Genomic DNA, 20,970 nt, shown 5'->3' with positions numbered 1-20,970 from the left:
TTTTTCAAATTCATTAACTTTTTTGAATCCCATAAAAAAAATTGAACTCGTGAACTTTTTTGAGTTCGTGAATTATTATTTTTGAACCATGATTTTTTAAAATTTTCACAAACATTTTTTTGAATTCCTGATTTAAAAAAAAAAACTTGAAAAGTCAATAGTGGACTGGTCAACCATGCCCAGCAAGCCAGGAAAACCGGAGCGTCCCAATCGAAATGCTCGCATCCTTGTGTGTGCCGGCCTGAATGTTAGAATGGAGAGTGCATGATTTGTTCTGCATATCACATCCCTCTTAATAATACATTTTCTCTCGCATCTAAAACTTTATAATTAATGAATTCAGTTTATGTTGGAAATGTCAATGCAAATTCTAATGCACGTCAACGGTCAGCTACATGCATGGTTATTTTCTTTATGAAGCTCATTCTTCATAGTGGAAAGGGTAGAGAAAATGGAATTGAGAAATGTTTTTATGGTGATAGCTCATAGTATATCGCAAGGCCGAACGTTTGTGTCCCCCAAAAATTATGAAGCTCATTCCAATATGATTTCGCAGTTTCAGTCATTTATCTTAAAGTGTCAGGGTTTGAGGTCTTCAAGGCTGCAACTTTGCAAACCACAAGAGACTAGATCATTGAACAAATCATCAGATGCCAACAAAAGAACTATATTTGCTCCAAAGAAAACAAATACAAATCTACAAGTTTTCAAGATCTTGCATTTCATGCTAATGTCAAGAAAATGGTAGTATTATCTTCAGTTTACTGATCCTCTAAGAGGGCCTCTTCACAAGTTTAAGTATGCTACTGCTGCGCCTATGATGATCTGTATAACAGATTCCAAAACGACACATGGTAACACAGGTACATCGAATGGTTAGTGGAGAACTCGTTTATCTCAAACACAAACTGCATTCCCCGCTCGAGACTGCCAAAATCATCTCTACATGTTCAGATCAAGTCCAATGTTCATCCCGTTGTACGCAATCCGCGCGTACATCCACATTTCATCAGAGCTGAGGACCTGAAAATTGACGAGAGAAATTCGTCAGTCGCAATGTCCGCCATGGAACAATTTGTCTGATGTCGAAGCGAACTAAATTGAGCAACTGCTCACCTTGATCTGGAGTTGCAGGAATTTGACATGCTGGACTGCCTCTTCAAGCATGGTGCTCATATCTACCTGCAAGATCAATACAACAATATTGTTGATTTAGCCATTGGATCTTAGCATTTTTATTCATGTAGGCTATCAGTAGCATGAATGTTCAGAAGCATACTTTGGTTCCATTGGGCACAAGGGTCTGCAGTGTCTTCAGCCTCTCGTTGATCCTTTTCCTCCTTTTCTGCTCAAGCAAAGAACAGAGAGTTAGTATTCACATTCAGTTGCAAAAGATAATTCCTTGAGATGCGAAAGAGATGATTATTGGCAGTACCCTTGCATAGAGGCTCTGGGGATCGGTTGCCGCCCCGCGTCCAGCCCGGGCCTTGCCTTTTGGAGTAACACCAGCATCTGCAGACTCTTGAGAAGCATTCGAGTCATTGTCAGAGGTGCAGCAGCTCGCTTCGGTTTGCTTCGCGTTCTTTGCTCGCTTTGGTGCAGCCTTCCTTGCGCATTTCCGACCCTGCAATTAATCAATTACAGTCAGTATCCACACTAACAGCATGAACATATATCATTCTAAAAGACATAGCCGGTGAACAGAATGATCAGTCATCCTCAGGACTTACTCTCGCTTGGCCATTGATTTCTTCTTCCACCGAATGCTTCCTCTTGTTAGTAGCACTGACCGAGTCGAGACCCTCGCAGCTTGACTCGCCCTTCCCGAACAAATCATGGGAAATGGTTGGGATCATATTCAGAAACTCGGTAGCACCTTGCTCCTGGACCAAGTTCAAGTCCTGTGGTACAGTGCAGGAGCTGATGCCCAGGGCCTCACTTGAATCACCCAAATAGTAGCCCATGCACTCGGATGGAACAGCAAAGCTACCATCATTGCTGTCACTACACGCACTTGTATGAACATCACTGTCATAGTAGGATGGATGGGAAGCCTGATACCAAGGCAGATCCTGCTGGGCTTCCTCGGCATGGGAGGGGAAGGTGCCAAGCAGCTGCGCCATGATATCGGACTCCTCGCCCTGCGGCGGGAAGTCAAACATGGTCCAGCCAGCCTCCGAAATCAGGCCTCCAGCCTCCATTTAGATGTGAATTTGGGACTTGGGAGCCTTGGAGGCGAAGGGTGGCCTGGGGAGTGTGGTTGGAGGCACTTGCTGTTGAGAGGGGTGAAGACAAATGCACAACAGTTCAGGTGCTTTTATACTGTTCAGAATTCTGAGAGGTTGCAGGGGACAACATCTGCAGAATAAAGAAAATGTGAGCATGAGTAAACAAAGGACAGTCAATGGGTGGCATGAAGTGTGTGGTGATAGGCTAGCGATTAGCAACAACCATGGTAATGTTGTGGTGATGTGGAGAGCTGAAGACGACAAGTTTAGAGAATTTCAACTGCTGGTTGGTGAGCAAGACAGTGACTTGTCCAAGATTACGGTTATGCGGCCTGTCTCCGAAGAAACCGCACAATGATTAGAGACATTTTACTAATCATTGGTCCATGATTCATCGAGGACAGGCAAAGGAAGTCTATGAGCTCTGAACCGGAATAGCAAGAGTTTACCTTGGAATAGAATAGAATAAGATCAAGACAACTATGTGCTCATGCTTTCTTTCTTGCAAAAATATGTGTACTGCTGTTGGTTAGAGATGGAATAAACAAAAGTAGGATATGCAAAGACATGCCTGCACGAACATGGTGGAAGGAATCTGAACATTCTTAAGAACTCAAAAAGAGGATATATGAAAGCACACCTCTATGGATATCAAGGTCTGGATCTGCAAATAATTCTCACACCCTGTGCCCGCAGCAGCAGCAGCATTGATGTTCAATACTTGCATGATTTTGGAGGTTGGTATCCTGAAAGATTTACCACATTGACATTTTACACACGATAACCGACATCAATCTAGTTAAACTTTCTATCCTGAACTAACATAGAAATAAGTTTCTGTCAACAGCATCAAACCAGAGAAATGCAGTGATGATGGACCAGCAAAATGTACTGAAAAAATGAACAGATCTGTATCATTCATTGTCATCAGTTGGTTTCTTCATTCTAACGTATCCGAAGGTCAACATGGTAACATTACAGCAACATTCCCAAAAAAACTGTGCTGAAACCCCAGTTAGATCTTAAATTCAGATTATGGCACGTTTCAACAATCAATGAGCATGTGCATCATCAGAATGGGTGCCACAATGTAGGTCTCCCTTTAAGGTGTCAAGTTTGTGCGACATCCGACATGGAGATCTGATCCTGCTATCCTCATGGGTAGGAAGTGATCTGCGTATATATCTAGTAATCAATAGCTGCACATGACTCAGATCCACCACAATGCATAAATCAGCTGTACTTCTGTCATGTTCTGAAAAAAGATTGCATGCCCCTCTTTGGTAAACAAGAACAGCTAAGATGCTGGCAAGGAGAATGATTCAAAGGAAACAATACGAGGTTAGTTTATGGCCCATGATCCCTACCCTTTAGCTGTATCAAAGAAGCAACGATGCCTCCGATGTTACGCGGCAAAATTGCATGCATATGCAATTATGCGTTACAGAAGACCTAAACAGGCAAGCAGATATCATTAACAGAGTAGAATGAATAGCCTGACATGAGATCATTACTAAATATGCGGTTACGTTTATTTTCTGCTTCCTAGAAGGTCAACTAATAGCATGGGAAAGCCAAAATTGCTTGTGAGATTACTCCCTTTCGAATATCCTAAAAGACATTCTCTTGTTAGTGTTTCTTAGCTTTTAAATTATGTGCACAAACTGGCACGAATAAACTATGTTAGGAATAGTCTTCCCCTGCTATGATTTCTGTGAAGAACAATAGTTTTTTAAGATGAACATGGTAGCTTGAAAAGATAGCTAAACTTACAGATCTAAGAATATTTCTACATGTTCCTTTTTCACTTCCTCAAAGTCATATCATAATTTTAAGTTTCTGACATTATGATAAAATGGGAGGGTATTTTTATAAACAAATATTGTTTGTATAAATAGGAGTCCAATATTTTACAAAATATGTCAGTTAGTTTGTCTACCCGCTCATAGTAAATATCTGAACAATGAATTATGGGGACAAATATTGTTTGTATAAATAGGAATCAAATATTTTACAAAACATGTCAGTTAGTTTGTCTAATTGCTCATAGTAAATATCCGAGTAATGATTGTGGGGAGGCAGGAGCAATTTACCATGTCAACATTAAGTGATCACAATCGATGGGATTCTAAATCACTGAATATATTAGTACTAAATAAAGGCAGAAGTAAGAATATAAGAGTTGTGATATTTCTCTCATTTTCAGTTGACAAAAGTAATGCAATATTGTTTACGATTTCATTATTTGTGTTGATCGCACAAAACTCAATACGATAGTTTACTAAGAAACCAAGATCCTCAATGTATTTTCATAAGCTAATAGCAAAGGGGAAATTACGGCACTAACCAGTAAAACTTGTTCACATTGCCATCTAAACTACTCAAACACAGATATTGTGCTATGACTGAACTATGTAGGTTCCAAAAGAATTCATGCATCAATACCACAACATCAGATACAATTTCCATTCAGCTTAAACATATTCAATGAGAAAACATTTTATCAAATCATATACATATACATATGAAACTAAATTCAAAGGGAAAACAACATGCATATAAACTTCAGACCTGTGGAGTTTTCACTAGTGCCCTACTGCTGCTAATAGCAACATACTGCTTGGTAATATTAGTTTCTATGTTAATGACAGAAGTATCTCTTGATCCATCCTCTATTTTAACTCAAACCGGAAAAGTGGCCATTTTTTGTCCAGTCAGCATGCTGAACTCCAAGAAAATAGAAGAGAAAAACAATCATATGTAAAGGGAGGTTACACAGCGATATATATAGGAGCCCCAGTACCATTAAAGCAAAGATGTATCAGGACTTGACCAAATTATAGCAACCTAAAAAGTATGCAGTCACCAATGTCAAAGTAATATATTTCTTTCTTCAGATATGAAGATTGATAGTAGTTACACAGCCCCTATCCCCAGAAACCACAAAGAAGAATTTTGGCATTCATCAGTTAATGCCAGGCAAGAGAAGTCAAAGTAAACAGATGAAACTTCAAAGAGCATGAAACAAAATAGAAGTCAGAGATTATACATAATAGTTCAACGTCAAAAGGTAATCATGAAACTATTCCCTGAATACATAAATAACTTGGAAGTCAAACAATACTCTAGCATCTTCGATTAGGACATCAGTGAAGGAAGCATCAGAATTAATTCACAAATTGTTGACTAAGGCTGCAAAAAAAGAAACACCCTAGCAAAACATTTTGGCCCTATAGTTTCGAGTTTCAACTTTCAAAAGCATAGCTCGGTTAAGCAATATTCCTATTCCTACTTAGTTAACAGAAATAGACCATGATACATGCTCAAAAAGAAATGAAATTCCAACTAGATGCATAACTACTGAAGTTCCCGTATCCTTTAAAAGTACCTTCTCAAAGTTAGGTAGGACAGTTCAATTAACAGAAATAGACCATGATACATGCTCAGAAAGAAATGAAATTCCAACTGGATGCATAACTACTTTAGTTCCGGTATCCTTTAAAATTACCTTCTCACAGTTATGTAGGACAGTTCAATTATAGCATGATGGTAACCCAAAAAATTCAAACAAGAACAGAATTATTGTTGGCAAAGATTCAAGATCCTGATCGACCTGAGCAACTAACTTTTATTCAAAGTGCAATTCTGTCGGGGGACTTTCCAACCATACAAGTGCATGGCCAGATGCAACATAATTTGACCGACACAAAGATGGTAAAATGTACATTTGAGTAGACACACATCAAACTACAAAAGCATAACCATAACCAAACATGGCGAATGGTCATGGAGGAAACACATCCATGAGTATACCAAGTACAGACACCACAAAAATCTCAGATAAATGCAGGAGATCTGCATACATCAACAAAAAATGGGTCGGCAATTTTCAGTCATGACAAGCACTAACAAAGCATGAAAGTAAATAATGCTAGCAAGTAGCAACAGAAACAAACTTCAGTACAGACTATCATCCTTCATTGACATGAATAATTTGCACTGTTTTTGACAGAAATAAGCCACGTATTACAGGGAACAACAATCAAGTCTCCATTCCCAAACAGTTCCAGAAGGACAAATTTAAAAATGAAACTTTTATTGAGCAGCTCCAGATAGGAACTAGCTAAGATTGTAACGGATATCTTTGCTGCTTCCAGTATAGTTCCAGAAGGGGAACATCATTGGAACAACTCAAGAGTCACAACTTGTTTCATACTGATTCGTCTGCCTGCACTAGGACAAAAACTGGCATGTCCCCCAACTTGTCCCGGCCCTGAAATACATGCCATGGTTAGGACATACATGCTGAAGGGAAACATCGTTGGAACAAAGCAAAGTTCTCATGATAAGCAACTATAAGTCATATCTAACTAGAATTCAGTTTTGCTCATAGATGAGAATTATGATTTATTAAGCTGTAAAATTCATGACCTTAGGCAGTTAATCAATTATTATTTCAAAAACTGTAGAAAAGAGTAGTCTAAGTGTTTCGTTGGTGAACTTCTGATAATGGCTTGCACATCTTTCCTTCCTTGTAGCGAGCCTCAAGTCATAAGGTGCATTCTCAGTCTGCTTATACCGATAGTGGACGGACCCCCTCCCCTCTCTCATCGCCCCCGCTGGATCTGGCCGCCGGGCGACGAGGGCTGCGGTGGCGCGGGTTGGAGGCCGTCGTTTGGCCGGCTGGCGGCGGCGGCTGAAGGTGGCGGTGGGTCCTGCTCGCTGGTGGTCACCCCTTTGGCCGCAGTGGGTGCGGACGGAGGTGCGGGCTGGTCCAGATCCGATGACGCAGCAGTTGTGGTCTGGCTGGTGGCGCGGGGCAGCGGCGTGGCGAACTTCCTTCTCCTGGGTTGGAGCCGGCGGCGTGCGGGGCTGTTGGCTGCGCGCACAACGGCGGCTCCCCTGACCTAGGGTTTGTGCTCGGGCGGGCTGGATTTGGGCCCGAGGCGGACCGGGGTGCTCTCCGGGTAGATGAGGTTTGGGACCGGCCCGGGATGTACCCGTGAGTGTGTCCTTGCGGGTGCGGTGTGCCGTGGTGGGTCCTGGCTCTGCGTTCTTGTCTTGCCGTGTGGCACTAATGATCTCGGATTTGGCGGCGGCCGTCGGCAGTCCTAGGGTCATGTCCCTGGGTCCACCGGGACTGGCTGGGGATGCAGGCGTCGGCGCCTCCTACGATGGAGGTGCTGACCCAGATCCGGGGATTGATGCCGGGCTAGGTGTTGAAGGACGGCCTTCCATCCTACCTGCTGGGTTTGGTGTGCCGTGTGGTGGATGGGTGGCGGGGACTTGGGGTAGGGATGCCGGGGCGGTGGTCCCCATGTTTGGCTCTCCGGCGGGCCTCATGGCGGCGGCGGTGGCTTTTCTTCTTGGTCGTGTGGGCGGCAAGAGGGCTAGCAGCTGGTGGCTCGGGTCCGTCATTGTTGGTGATGGCCGGATCCAAATATGGGAGCCGAAACACGTTGCGTATGCCCTGGGTATCTCCGTGTGACATGGGTGAGTTGCCGAGTGAAAGCTCCGCGCTTTGGCGCCGATGACGGCGACGCTTGCGGGCGCCGCTATCTTCCTGAAGACGTCATTGTGGTTCTTCTCTCTATGTCCGGGCTCCGGGTGAAGACCCTTGTCCATTCCGGACTCGGCAGCGGTGACGCTCTGCGCCGTTCCCCCTCCTGAGGGCGTTGTCGTGGAGTCTAGGTGTGCTAGGACGTGGCGTGGCGTTGTACTCTGACCTCCCCCTTGTTCTTCTCTGGTAGCGTAGTCTCTGCGTAGTACCATATCCGAGGATCTGCTTTGTAAGAGGGCCACCCCTCCACTTTGTATCGTTCGGCCGTGTACTTTGGTTGTTGCTTTATCTATAAAGCAGGGCGCGAGCCTGTTTCGAGAGAGTCTGCTTATACCAATGGCAGTGTGGATGAGGCATTGCGTTATTCAACTGCACGAGGATAAAAGCACAGAGTACGAAACTGTCTAATCCTAGTATATTTAGGTGGATAACAAGTGGTATAATCCTCGATAGAACACATCAATGTGAAGTTCCTTTGTCCTTTATTCATGCAACTAATTCTCATAGTTGCATGCATTAACTACATGGAAGCAAAACCTCCCAATGATTACTTATCAAAAGCTAACCAAACAAAAAATACATGAATCGAAAATTGCTAATAAGAGCATGACAATAATTCTAACAATTAAGTATGAACAATGTTTTGTTCACATAAACAGTGAGATATGCATTGGAAGTAAAATGTACCTTCAGCTCTGGCAGTTCAATAACACAGGCACACTCAACCACCTTTGCTCCAACACGCTCTACAACATAGGACATCATTAAGATAAATGAATCAGCATATGATAAACAATAGGAAAGAAATGTAATAAGTGCAAATGGGGTAACCTTTAGGGAAACCCTCTTTAGTTCAAACAAATGAACTAGTTTTCTCTTTAGTTCAAACAAATGAACTGGTTTTCCAAAAGTGATGTGAGCAACCTAAGGGTTACCAATTCACACCTCTGCTATATGAGCATAATTGGACAGCATTCCATTCAGAACTTGGGAGGTATGTTACCATTTGAAAGTGCATTCCATCCCAGTGGGTTTTGGTGACAAATAACAAGCCATTAAGGGGCTAACAATTTTCATGAGTGAAAGCTCCGATTTAGTCCCACGAAAGTGAAGTGAAACAGTATTAGTGTATCCCCGAACGGAGAAGTTAAAAGATGACAGCAAAACCAAGTAACCAACAGAACATTAGTTTCCCTAGGCTTAAGTGATCAAACTTACATTGGGTGTACATATGTAAGTCATACTGTGAAGGGGGGTTCCATGGAACGCTCACAAAATAGCTCAATGCACATTACTCGAACCTTGTCACCCAAAGACAAAATTCTTACCTATATGCAAACCAAATCTATACAAGTCATAGTATTTTGGTTGGAGCCAGACAGATCAAGCTTGTTTTCATCAAGCCAATACGAACCCCTCGGCCGAGAATGGACACGTTTGGGCTCCCCATAGAAGCCTTTGTGGCTCCCTATGATGAGCAGCCAAAGTGTCCCGGGTGGAAATCGAAGTCTCTAGATCTGACCCTGACTGTCCGGGTCTGGATTGATTGACCCAGTGTGAACATCTCGGCTGACCCTACACATACCTGCGCTACCTCGGGAAGCTTTTGTGGCTACCTATATTGGGCATACAGAGTTTCCGGGTGGAAGTCGAGTTGTCTAGAAACCAAGAGTCCAGGTGAGAAGCAGTTGGTCGGTTGTGCGTGGTAGCTGCCACATCGGCCAAAGTGGTTGTTGGTTATTGAATCCAGAGTGCTGGATACGAGTTGGACAGTTAACTGTCAAGGTTTTCGCAGAAAAACCCTGACGGCTAGTTTTAGAAGGAACTATTTAAATACTTTTGGTGCATATGCAAGAATGTGGACATTTAATCTATGAAGGATTTTTGGTTTTATTTCAGATCAAAGTTCAAAGATGTCGGCTAGAGAGGAGGGTGAATAGGCAACTACCAAATTTTATTCCAAATTAGATATTTTCTTAGAACTGTGGAACTGAAATATTTTATGAATATGAATTGATTTTTCTTAAAAAGTTGAACCTTTTCAAATAATAGAAGAATTAAAAGGTCCTCTCACGCAAAGCTAGGTAGAATAAACTAGGAGCTAAGGAACTAGTGGCCCTAGCAACCGAGGTAACAAGCTAGTAAAGTAGGCGGAAAGAGTAAACCAACGAGACAACAATTTGTTGTCGAAGTTTGGATCCTTGGGGGATCTTACGTGTTGAGGTGTCCGATGACATAGGTCCGGTCTGGCTCTCTATCTCTCAAGCTTATTCCTCTCGAGGGAGCCACATGCGTCTCCCTGATTTCCTTTCAAAGGTGAACCATAGCCTTTACAAACTTGGCGAGTCTATCGAAAAACTAGGAAGCTCTCACGGGACTCCAACCGTCTAGAAGACCCTACCAAAAGAAATAAGTTTGATGAATCTTTGGAGATGAACTCGATGCATTTCTCAGTGTAGATTTCAAATCTCAAACATGTCCTTGGTCTTCCTCTCAAGGATTATCACTAGGTACTTTGAGAGAGGTGGGAGAGCACTTGAGGATGAGGAACCAGGAAAATGGTTGGCAAAAAGCTCCATGTGGTTGGCAGCTATCTCAAGTTTGGGGTGGAGGTTATATATTTTGCAACTTGGAAGTCAAATGAACCTTGATTAACAAGGTTTTCCATTCACACATTTAAGATATTTTCTACACAGGAACAAAGCACGTTAAGAACTGAATATAGAAGCTCACCAATAAGTTTGGCAGCGGCACAAAGGGTTCCCCCTGTGGCAATTAGATCATCCACAATAAGGACTCGGTCATTGGGCTGCACAGCTCCTACGTGCATTTCGATTTTGTCAGTGCCATATTCCAGAGAATATTCTTCCGATATCACCTCACCTAGTATAAATATGCAACATTATTAGCTAATGCATCCAGTTCGAACCTGAAGTATACCTGTTCAATAAAAGCAGCTTCTACATATTAAGCACTGAAAGAACATACCAGGTAATTTTTTCGGCTTCCTTATTGGAACAAACTTTGCACCTATGGCTAATGCAATGGGAGGACCAAAAATGAATCCTCTGGCTTCAACACCTGATAATAATAGCAACAAATATGATAAATTAACACCAGAGAAATAAAAACCAAAATTTTATTTACAATTTTGGCCTTTAAATAATAGGAACATTTAAGACAAAAAGGCATTCCGCTTAATTTCACATTACCAGCAACTACAGTTATGTCTTTGTCCTTGTACCGCTCGACAAAGAGGTCAGTGGTGTCACGGAATGCCTGCGGATCGAGAAGCAAGGTTGTGATGTCCTGAAACAAAATCCCTGCATGAAGAAACAACGAGACACATGATTAAATAAAATAATTCTTATTCTTTGCATGTAACAATATAGAGCACACATGATCCTGCTCTAAAGGTACACTTGCCATTTACCAACAGCTCAACACCACACAAACCAATAGTTCACATGTCGCCCATCATTACAGAAAAATCAGGGCGTGACCATAAGCAAATTCCTACCAGCCAGAATCAATTCCATGCGCCACAATTAATGTCCCTGTTCACTAGCCTGTAATGATAAGCAATTGTATAAATCTACTATTAAGAAATCTATAGCAGTCTGCTACATTGCTTTGCTTCCTACACAAGTTGTTACAGCTGTTGGCAAATGGCAATGGCAATTGACACATCCTGCTTGTAACGACTATTAGTTCACCATAAAAACTCACTTGAATTTCTTACTTCATTAACCGCAGCAGCAATATGCTACAACACCAATTTACACTCTTTGGTTAGTTCTAACCTAGGAGATGTATGGTCTGTACCCTTGTGAGCTGAAGTTTACCTTACCAAACTTTCACGATTGTCTTAGTAAAATATGGTTGTCGTTTGGTTCGATGCCATGATTTCGGTGAGATTTTATTTTCTCCAGCACTAGCTCAGTTATTTCGCAACACCTTATAATGGTCGCACTAAAATTTAGCGTGGTTTGCATCTGCTGCACTTGGGCAAAATCCACCAAACCGGCGTCCACCCGCTGCTACCCTGCGAGGTCTAAGAAATGATAACCCCAGGACAAAACCGCGTAAACCACAGGGACTAGCATAGCTTTAGCCGACTTCCTCGACACACCAGGTAGCAACCCGCCGCCGCCGCCGCCACTGGGCATCCACCAGATCGACCCACCCACCCGAGCGAGCAAGCGAACAGCTAGGGGTTCTAGAGGGGGGAGCGGGTAGAGGCATCGACGATGCGCGCTCACCTGGCTTGGGGAAGTTGGGGATGGCGCGGATGCTGGACGCGATCCGCTCCACGCGCCCGTCGGATGCCATCGCGACCGCCGCCGACCCTCGCCCGCGACGAAGCCGCACGCCTCCGGGGGATCCGAACCGCAGTGCGACCGAGCTCGGCGAGCGCGCGCCGCCGGGGGGTGTCGGAGTCGGAGTCAGGGCCGGCGCGGTGGGGCAGTGCGGGAGGAGCAGGAAGCGAGAAGGGAGCATGCCTCTTTAACCAGCTACGCCCTCGCCGCGAGCGCCGTCAATTATAACGGCGACAGCCCTGGGAGAGGTCAACCGGAGCTGACACGTGGGTCAATGTTGAGGGCCGGTCCCACCCGTCATTGTGATTGCCGTTCGTTGCGATTGCGTCGGCGTTGTTCTGGGTTTATTTTGATTCGCTCGCCGCCGCGGGGTGGCGGGCCCGAGGGGGGCGCGAGGTTCATGCGGCCTCCACCAACCGGGTACGGCTTCGATATGTGGGCCCTCACCGTGGAGTTGGACGGCTGACGTGTGGGCCCGCCGCTCCCAGACGAGACCGGTGCGACGGCCTTTCTCTTGCCGTCTCGCGTAAAGGAGATATTTCTGGATTTTTTTTTTGTCTCAGAAAAATAATTCTGGAATTTTTTTAGAGGATATTTCTGGATTTTTGTAAGAGGTAAATGCATCACTTGTGCTTAACTTTGCCATGAATTATCAGTTTAGTGTGTGAACTTATGGTGAACAGATTAGGGGGGGAGACGTGTGTGAGATCTCACATTAGGTGAGACATATGAGATCGTTTTTTTTGAATGAAAAAAAAACATGTTCAAACATTCTCAATGTTTTGTAGACACTCATCAATATTTGACATACAATCTCGAAAACTTTCATCTCCTAATTCAACTTACATCAATAGAAACAAAAAAGACAAATTCGAATGTGAATAGTGTCAATGAATCTCTAAATGTACAACGAGTTTTGAGCTGGTTTTTTCGGAATTGTAGACATGCCCCACATGAATGTTGTCAAATAATTTCAGATTCTTTTGAAATGTCTAAATATGTTTTTTTGTTGGTGGTGGGGGGGAGGGTTCATCTCATGATCTCACCTAAATATGAGATCTTACACGTCTCCCCAAGGATGTCTCTCGGCTTCTCGCCCGAGTGGTGTCAGACGCTCCCGCTGACCCACCTTGTTTGTATAACTCTCAGCTGCTCCTCTCCTTCTGCCAACGCAGGTAGCTCCAGCGGTGCACGAATAAGTAAATTTACCAGAACCGGTATGTACCGGTGAAGCATCCGCCGATCATGTCAATCCACCGTTCATGCACACTGTCCCTTGACTAATAAACTAATAAGTCTTTTATGGGTTGAAATACATTTCTATACTAGTCTGACACCACCTGACCAATACATGAACATGCCCCCACAACCTTTCCATTTAGTCATGCATATGTAATCCCAGACCACTCAACCTATAATACTAACATTTTTACTTTCTTGTTAGCTATTAAATGATATCTTTCAAATAAATGTTTTATTTTTAAATGTCTATATATATTTGAATTCCCAAAGACAAGATCTTTGAAACAAGACCAATATTCAATATATTTTAGCGTAGTTTAAATTTTACCATTTCAGTCGCTTTGGCATTTAAAAAACGGATTTAACTCATTTCAAAAAACTCATTTCACTTTGTTTAAAAAACTGATTTCACAATTAAGAAAAAATGAGTCATTTGAAAATACAGATTTAACTCATTCTAAAATAGGTTGAACTCATTTCAAAAAACTAATTTTATTCATTTTAAAACATTGATTTCATTCATATCAAAACACATATTTAAGTCATTTCAAAGAATCGGTTTCACTCACTTCGAAAAGGTGATTTCACTCATTTTGAAACGCTGATCTCATTTATTCCGAAACACATATTTCACTCATTTACAAAAACAGTTTCACCCATTTCGGAAAATAGATTATGGTCGTGTCAAAGAACAAATTTAACACAATTTAAACACCAATTTCACATATTTGGAAACACATATTTCATTCGTTTCAAAGAACTGGCTACACTAATTTCGTAAAACTGATTACACTCATTTAAAAAAAACTCATTTCACTATGTTAAAAAATGATTTCACTCATCTGAAAAAACTAATGTCACTCATTTCAGAAAAATAATTTCACTAAGTTGAGAAAACAAATTTTACTCATTTTCATATTTCAGTTCGAAATGGATTCCAGTCAATGCGAGAAACTAATTTCACTCTTTAGAAATTGATTTCACTCAAAGCAAAACACTGATTCCAAATATTTCAAAAAACTTATTTGACTCAATTCAAAAAACAATTTCACTTGTTTCGTAAAACAGATTTCACTCATTAAAAAACGTTTGAAATAATTAGTTTCACATGTTTTACATGACTACATTCAAAATTCTGAAATAACAAGTTTCACGTATTTCACACCCAAAAATGTGTCATGTGTATGACAAACATATTTCACTCATTTAAAAAAATTGGTTTCACCCAATTGAAAGATCATATTTCACTTTTCTCATAAAGCTGATTTCACTCATTTCAAACGTTGAAATTTAAACGTGTTCGAATGTATTCAAGATTGATCTTGTTCTAAAGGTCTTGGCTCCGGGAGTTCAATTATATACAAAGATTCGAAAACAAAAATTTTGTTTTGAAGATATGAACAATCTAAATAGTGAAAAGGCAATTAAAAGTGATGGATTTAGATCAACTCCAACGAGGCGACCCATTTCGTCCGCTGGCGTCCGTTTGGGTCGATGCAACATAAAAGTCGGCCCAACGCGCCGACCCAAAACGGACGCGCGTCCGCGTGGCGTCCGCCTACCGACCCATACCCAGCCCATTTTTGAGCCGGATTTGCGTTGGCGCGGACACAAGACGGACGCACGCGCGCCTCCTCCTCCCCCCGGGCTCGCTGGTCGGTGGCAGCCTCCACCATTTTCCTCCATTTCCCCAAAAAAACCTCCCCCCGCGCGCGCTCCCGCCCACCCCCGCGATGGACGACGACCTCGACGCCGCCGTCGGCCTCGCCTCGTCCGACGTGACGACCGCCCCTCCGGCAAAGGCAAGCCTCGTGCCCCCCGCAAGACCGCCGCTGCGCCCAAGCCGAAGAAGGCGATGACGCCCGAACAGCGGGAAAGGGAGTCGACCAAGTGGAAGGGCCGGAGGCACGTGGCGGACGCGAGGGATGAAGCCATCGCGGCGGCCGCCGTCGCCGCTGTTGCGCAGTAGGAGGTCACCAACGCTTGCATCGCGGCGGCAACAAGGGAGGCGCTCTATATGCTAGGGTTAAACCCTAGCCAGCACGGCCTCGTCAACGCCGTCGTGGCCGCGGCCAACACCGGCTCATCCATGTGTCCCTCGGATGGTGCTGCCCGACTCGCCCCATGCGTCGGCTTGCACCCCGATGCGGCGCTTCCACGTCTACCCCGTAGGCCTCCCACTTCTCCGGGGAGTGCTCGCTTGAGGTGAGCGTGGTGGTGCCTTCCACGCCTGCGCCCGCGCCCATCGATCTCAATGCCACACCGGTGGTTGGTGGCTTATCATCCGGAGGCGCGAGGAAACGCGCGCGACAGATGCCAGCCGACATGCTACTGGGCGCACACAACCTGTTCGACAGAATGCCAGCCTCCGACGACGAGGACTACATACAGAACATGATCTTTGAGCGTGATACGCTAGCTGCTGGCTACGATCCCGACGAGACACAAAGCCAGGACGACCGAGGGGCGGTCACGCCGTCCACCTTTGATCAAGATCAGGCGGCCTTCATGCGTGATCAGGTCGGCCTGGACCTGGACGGCTTCCCACTCGACCACGAGTTTCCGGAGGACTACAAGCAAGAGTAAGAGGACGAGTGCGACATCGAAGGGGAGCCTTTGTTCGAGGACGAGCTCGCCAACCAAGCCGTCGGGGTGAAGCCGAAGCGCAAGAGCAAGCGGACCAAGGCATACACGGCGGCTGAGGACAAGCTTCTTTGCGAGTGTTAGAGAGACATTGGGCAAGACCCCAAGACGGGCGCCGAACAAAAGCTTTCAACTTTTTGGATTCGTGTCCACCGTGAGTTCCATGAGCGCAAGAAGTTTCCGCCGTACCAAATAGTAAGCACGCGCGGGGTGGGTGTCCATTTCGAAGCGATGGAGGGTGATCCAACAAGAGTGCAACAAGTTTTGTGCCACTCTTGAGAGCGTCAAGGCCTCCCCCGTGAGCGGCATCGCATGCAAGACATGGTATGCTAGCAAGCCGCCCTATTTTGTGTCATCAGGTTTATGCTTGTGTGTTCATTTGCATACCATTTGCCAATATGCTTGCATGAAATACATTTGTAGGCATTTCAAGCTTTGAAGGTATTCAAGGTCCAACACAATGGCAAGTGTTTTAACCTCTCCCATTGCTTTAGGGTCATCAAAGATGAGGAGAAGTTCAAGGCGCAATATGCCGCCCTCAAGTCACGTGGGGGGAAGCAAGCCGTGGAGGAGGTTGGGGACGGCGAGAAGGCACGACCGCGGGGGAAGACCAACTCCAAGAAGGAGGACAAGCGGGATGCCTCGTCGAACGCCTTGATCGCAAGCGTGAAGGGCATGGTGAGCAAGAAGGACTCAAGGGAGGAGGAGCGCCGGCGTTACAATGAAGAGCAAATGAACGCCTTCATGGATATCCAAAGGAGGAGGCTTGAGATGGATGCGGAGAAGCAAGCCAAGATGCTTGAGATGGAGGCGGAGAAGCAAGCCAAGATGCTAGAGATCGAGGCCGCCAAGACCAAGGTGAAAGAAGTGGCTCTCGCGAGCATGATGACCGGGGTGAAGATCATGAAGGTGGATCTCAACACCGTGTCGCCAAGAAAGAGGTCGTGGTTCGAGAAGATGCAGGCCGACATGCTCAAGTTCGACGACGAGTGATCTATGGCGGCGAGCGCCATCCTCTTTTTGTATGCCGACAAGTGTGCTGACATGACCACGGGGCCGCGATGGCGTGGTCGAACTCAAGTCCCACCCATTTTTGTGTGCTAGCATGTGTGCCGGCCGCTGGCGAGTGCGCCAACATAAACTGTGTGGTGATATTTTTAAAAGCCGGCATTGTATGCCGGGGCTGGCATGGTGCCGGCATGAGACATGGCCGCGGGCCTTTTTTAGAAATTGAGTGCGGACATGAAATGGATCGGAGCGTTGGGCGCACTGCCTACCCATATCTAAAACAGGGCGGCCGCCGGGCGGCCGGCTGACCCAAACGAACAAAAAGCGGACAAAAGCGCCGTCCGTTTGGGTCGGCCCGTTGGAGTTGCTCTTAGAGATGGAGAGAGGAGAGATAATGTCAGAGACATGCATGTCATAGTCTGTATCATGAGCAGTAAAAAGAGAGAGGGAGGACCATGCATGCGTCCTTCGCATGTGCATAGTGGGCCCGATCTGATGAAATACAGTGACTTAAATAGAGAAAAGAGAGGAATACAAATGTATGCAGCTGGCAGCATGCATGCTATTGGTGAGAGAACCCTCGTTACATACCGGAACCGGTAAAAACACTTTGTGCAGCGGTGCATCCATGTACCGGCGACTCTGTGCACCTGCTCTGGATGATGCATCTGTGCTGCGTGCGCGTCTTGTGTGGTACTGTTGCTCCTCTTGAACCCCCCATGTGGCGTGTGGTCTGTTTTGTGTGATGCGTGCGGGGTGGCTTCTGTTTGCTTGTGCCTGCCGACTTCTACTACTGCTACTGAGCGCGAAGAAGCAGTGTTGTCTCTGATGTGGCCAGGATGCACTTTGTGTAGATAGTTTCTAGATCCCAATCATGATACACGTGTGTGCAGCAATGTCATGATCGAAGTGGAAAGTTTGTTCATAACTACAACCGGATATGGTATTGGTGCTTCACTATAAAGTACTATTCTCTTCGTCTCAAAATAAGTGTCTCAACTTTACTAGTTATGATATCCTTCTTTCAGTGCCAGTTTTTACCCGAAATAACTAAAGTCTAATTGTTGCAGGAGATAACATATGTAGATGCTCAAAAGAATTTGAACATCTGGGTGCTCAGGGGCATGCCTTATCTGCATCAGTGACAAGCTATACCCCATCATGGCATCATCCACGGTGACTTAAAGCGAAAGCAAGAAGAGGAAATGGAGCATCTTGGTCTTCTATCTTCTCTTGCTTCATTTCGTGATTGCATGATGTTGTCAAGAATTTCATCCCACCCATTGCTTTGGAGATCATCTCTGGCTGCAGTAAAAGTGTGCAATCTAGGTCACGTGAGTTGAGTTGCACCATGTTCCATTATTACTCGATTATTGAAAGTGGTATCCCTAAATAGTAAGAACAGAGAAGATTTTTAGTGAGTTATTTCACATATTTTACTCTTATTATCTTCTAGACCTATCTTACCATTTAAGCGCAACCTATATTATAGTTCTTTATACTCCCTTCGTCCCATTATATAAGAGTATTTTCAACACTAGTGCAGTGTCAAAAACGCTCTTATATTATGAGACGGACGGAGTACCAGTTAAATTCATTATTCAACTATAAATTACTTTTCATTGAAATAAGAACCACGCAATGCTTACAATTTAATCTGGTCATCCGGACAACTAAATGGGTTAATGTTATGCATAGCATCTTTTGTTTACGGTGAATGAAATGAGTTAATGTTATGCATAGTATCCTTGTTTACGATGAATGATGCGCTCCACTCGGAAAATGTTTCAAGTGTTATTTGCCAATTTTCCTTGCATGTAGTTACTAAATTCGGTTCTCAGCATTACCTATTTGATAGGAAAAAACATTAACTAGAATGAATGTGTTCACTAGAGTGTTAGTCCGAGTAATCTTTTTATTACAACATTGTTAAACATCTTTATTGCCTCTCTTATGTTGATACATCATTATATTTTGTTCATATTATTGATATATTTCCCCCTAGAATGAATGGTTGATTGTGTTCACCTGATAATACGTGTGTTGCACATGCACACTTAGAGCGCGAAGGGTCTAACCCAACGACACGCCTGATGTATGACAAACATGTGCCACTAATGTTAACCAAAAAATAAAGTCAGAACCCAGTGGTGGGCAGGTTTGAAGCGTAAGCAAAATAAGCATAAAAGAATCACAGGATAAACACAAAACATTCTACTTCAACTGAGAGTTTTACAAGATAAACACAACTTCAACCGAGAGTTTTACAAAGTAACTATAAATATTTCCCCTAATAATAAAACTAAAGATGGATAAAGAACATAGACAATTGGGGTGACTATGCGTCAACCGGGACGACCCAGAAGGGTTTCCGGACATCCAACACATTCTCAAACTGTTTGACAATTTCTGACGAGCCGTCCTGCAGGCCAAGAACATGCAGATCGCTATTCTTTTCGCTCAAGCTATTCACCCAGTAGACGCAGTTGGGCTTGAGCCCACATCCGCTGGCAGAGCAGGACGCTGCAAAATTGGATCTACCGAGGAGGAAAGCCCGATCGCCGATGCAGTCCGTCTTGCGCCAGGCCGGCGGCTCCGAGAAATCCATCTGATAGACGCGGAGCTCCCCTGGTTGGTCGACGCACATTCCGTGGAAGGGGATATGGACGAGGAAGAGGTCGTTGCAGGACTCGAGGACGTACGTGGCCGTAATGCCGAACGGGACCTCGACGCAGGGCACGGCGATGGCGCCCAGCCGCGCCTCCGGCTCCCCCGAGGCGTCGTCGGTGTGGAAGTCCAGCGTGCCGAGAGAGTCGTTGGACTCGCAGAAGAAGAACCTCCCATTGACGGCGGCAACGTCGACGAAGTGTCTCTTTATATTGATGGGGGGAGAGCCCGGGAGCGGGAGGTCGAAGCAGCCAATGTCGTAGCCGTGGCGCGACCACCGGAGATCCTGGCCGACGCGGCAGAACCACATCACCGGGCTCGCATGGTCGAAGACTAGGACGCTGCAGCCAGGCGCGGCCACGACGTTGGACAAGACGCACCTGCACGTCCACGGGACCTCGTCGTCCTTGAGAGTCGGAAGCTCGATTCTTGACCCGTCCTTAGGGTTCAGGAGATGGGTCCCTGCGTCGTCCGACGAGGAATCGGAGGAGCTCAGGACCAGGACCCAACCCTGCGGCGTCGCCAGGCATACCTTCTTGCTCGGCAAGAACGGAGGGGCATCTTGAAGCTTCTGGTCGGGCAAGCTGAAGACCTTGTACGACGAACGATCTGAATCTGGCGGCGGCTCAAGCACCAGCAGCGGGAAAGCCGCGGACACGTTCGACTCCTCTGCCAAATCAGAGTCAGCCATGGCCTGGGTCGTAAGGGCTAGATCGCTTCGTTTGCTGGTTGACGACGACAAGCGGAACAAGGCTCTGCAACCACGGATATGTATGTGGAGAACAGGGCGTCGCGTGACACATCCAGAAATAAGAGAGGAGTGGATGCAGGAGGTTCCTCAGCGATTTGAGCCTCCTGGCCGTCGGATCAGCTCCTTGATGCGTTTCCGGCCGTCCGATCCCCCTTCCGAACGCCCTTGACCGTTGGATAAAAACTGAGCGCTCGTTTCACTCCCGGCCTGCCACCGCACGTAATTTCAGTGCCCCCCGAGGGTATTTTCGTCATTTCACTTTCTAGGGGTATAAAAGGCGGCCACGTTCCTGGTGAAACCCTAGCCGCCTCGCTCCCGCACTCCGCCTCCTCCCTTGCCCGCCCCGCCCCGCTCTCCCGCGCGCCTCCTCTCCCTTCCCCTTCCGCCTCCTCTCCTCCCACCCACATCGCCGCCGCCGCCCGACCACCTTCTCCTCTTCCTCTTGCCCCTAGCGCCACCGCCCCTGCCTCCTTCCCCACCACCGCCCGGCCTCCTCCCCTCACGTCCTCCTCCTTCCACCCCCTTTGATCTGGCGCCGCCCAACCGCCCCTG

At 45.5% G+C, this 20,970-nt stretch overlaps 2 protein-coding genes across 2 annotated transcripts; both read right to left on the bottom strand.

Moving 5' to 3' along the window:
* Window positions 1–651: 651 nt before the first annotated feature.
* Window positions 652–2,417, bottom strand: LOC119305239 (transcription factor RSL3-like). The gene is made up of 5 exons (XM_037581814.1): window positions 1,731–2,417; window positions 1,436–1,624; window positions 1,280–1,345; window positions 1,117–1,182; window positions 652–1,023 (listed from the first exon to the last, which is right to left on the bottom strand). Exons 1-5 carry the CDS (start codon window positions 2,199–2,201, stop codon window positions 943–945), a joined length of 873 nt encoding a protein of 290 aa, XP_037437711.1. The 5' UTR covers window positions 2,202–2,417; the 3' UTR covers window positions 652–942.
* Window positions 2,418–6,134: 3,717 nt separating this feature from the next.
* LOC119307596 (adenine phosphoribosyltransferase 1) lies at window positions 6,135–12,325 on the bottom strand. Its single transcript, XM_037583673.1, has 6 exons — window positions 12,051–12,325; window positions 11,001–11,111; window positions 10,777–10,869; window positions 10,522–10,671; window positions 8,476–8,534; window positions 6,135–6,501 (listed from the first exon to the last, which is right to left on the bottom strand). Exons 1-6 carry the CDS (start codon window positions 12,286–12,288, stop codon window positions 6,439–6,441), a joined length of 714 nt encoding a protein of 237 aa, XP_037439570.1. The 5' UTR covers window positions 12,289–12,325; the 3' UTR covers window positions 6,135–6,438.
* Window positions 12,326–20,970: the final 8,645 nt, after the last annotated feature.

Source organism: Triticum dicoccoides, chromosome 5B (assembly GCF_002162155.2).
Source record: "Triticum dicoccoides isolate Atlit2015 ecotype Zavitan chromosome 5B, WEW_v2.0, whole genome shotgun sequence".
In the NCBI taxonomy this organism is placed as follows: Eukaryota; Viridiplantae; Streptophyta; class Magnoliopsida; order Poales; family Poaceae; genus Triticum; species Triticum dicoccoides.
This window is presented reverse-complemented; position numbering and strand designations above follow the sequence as displayed.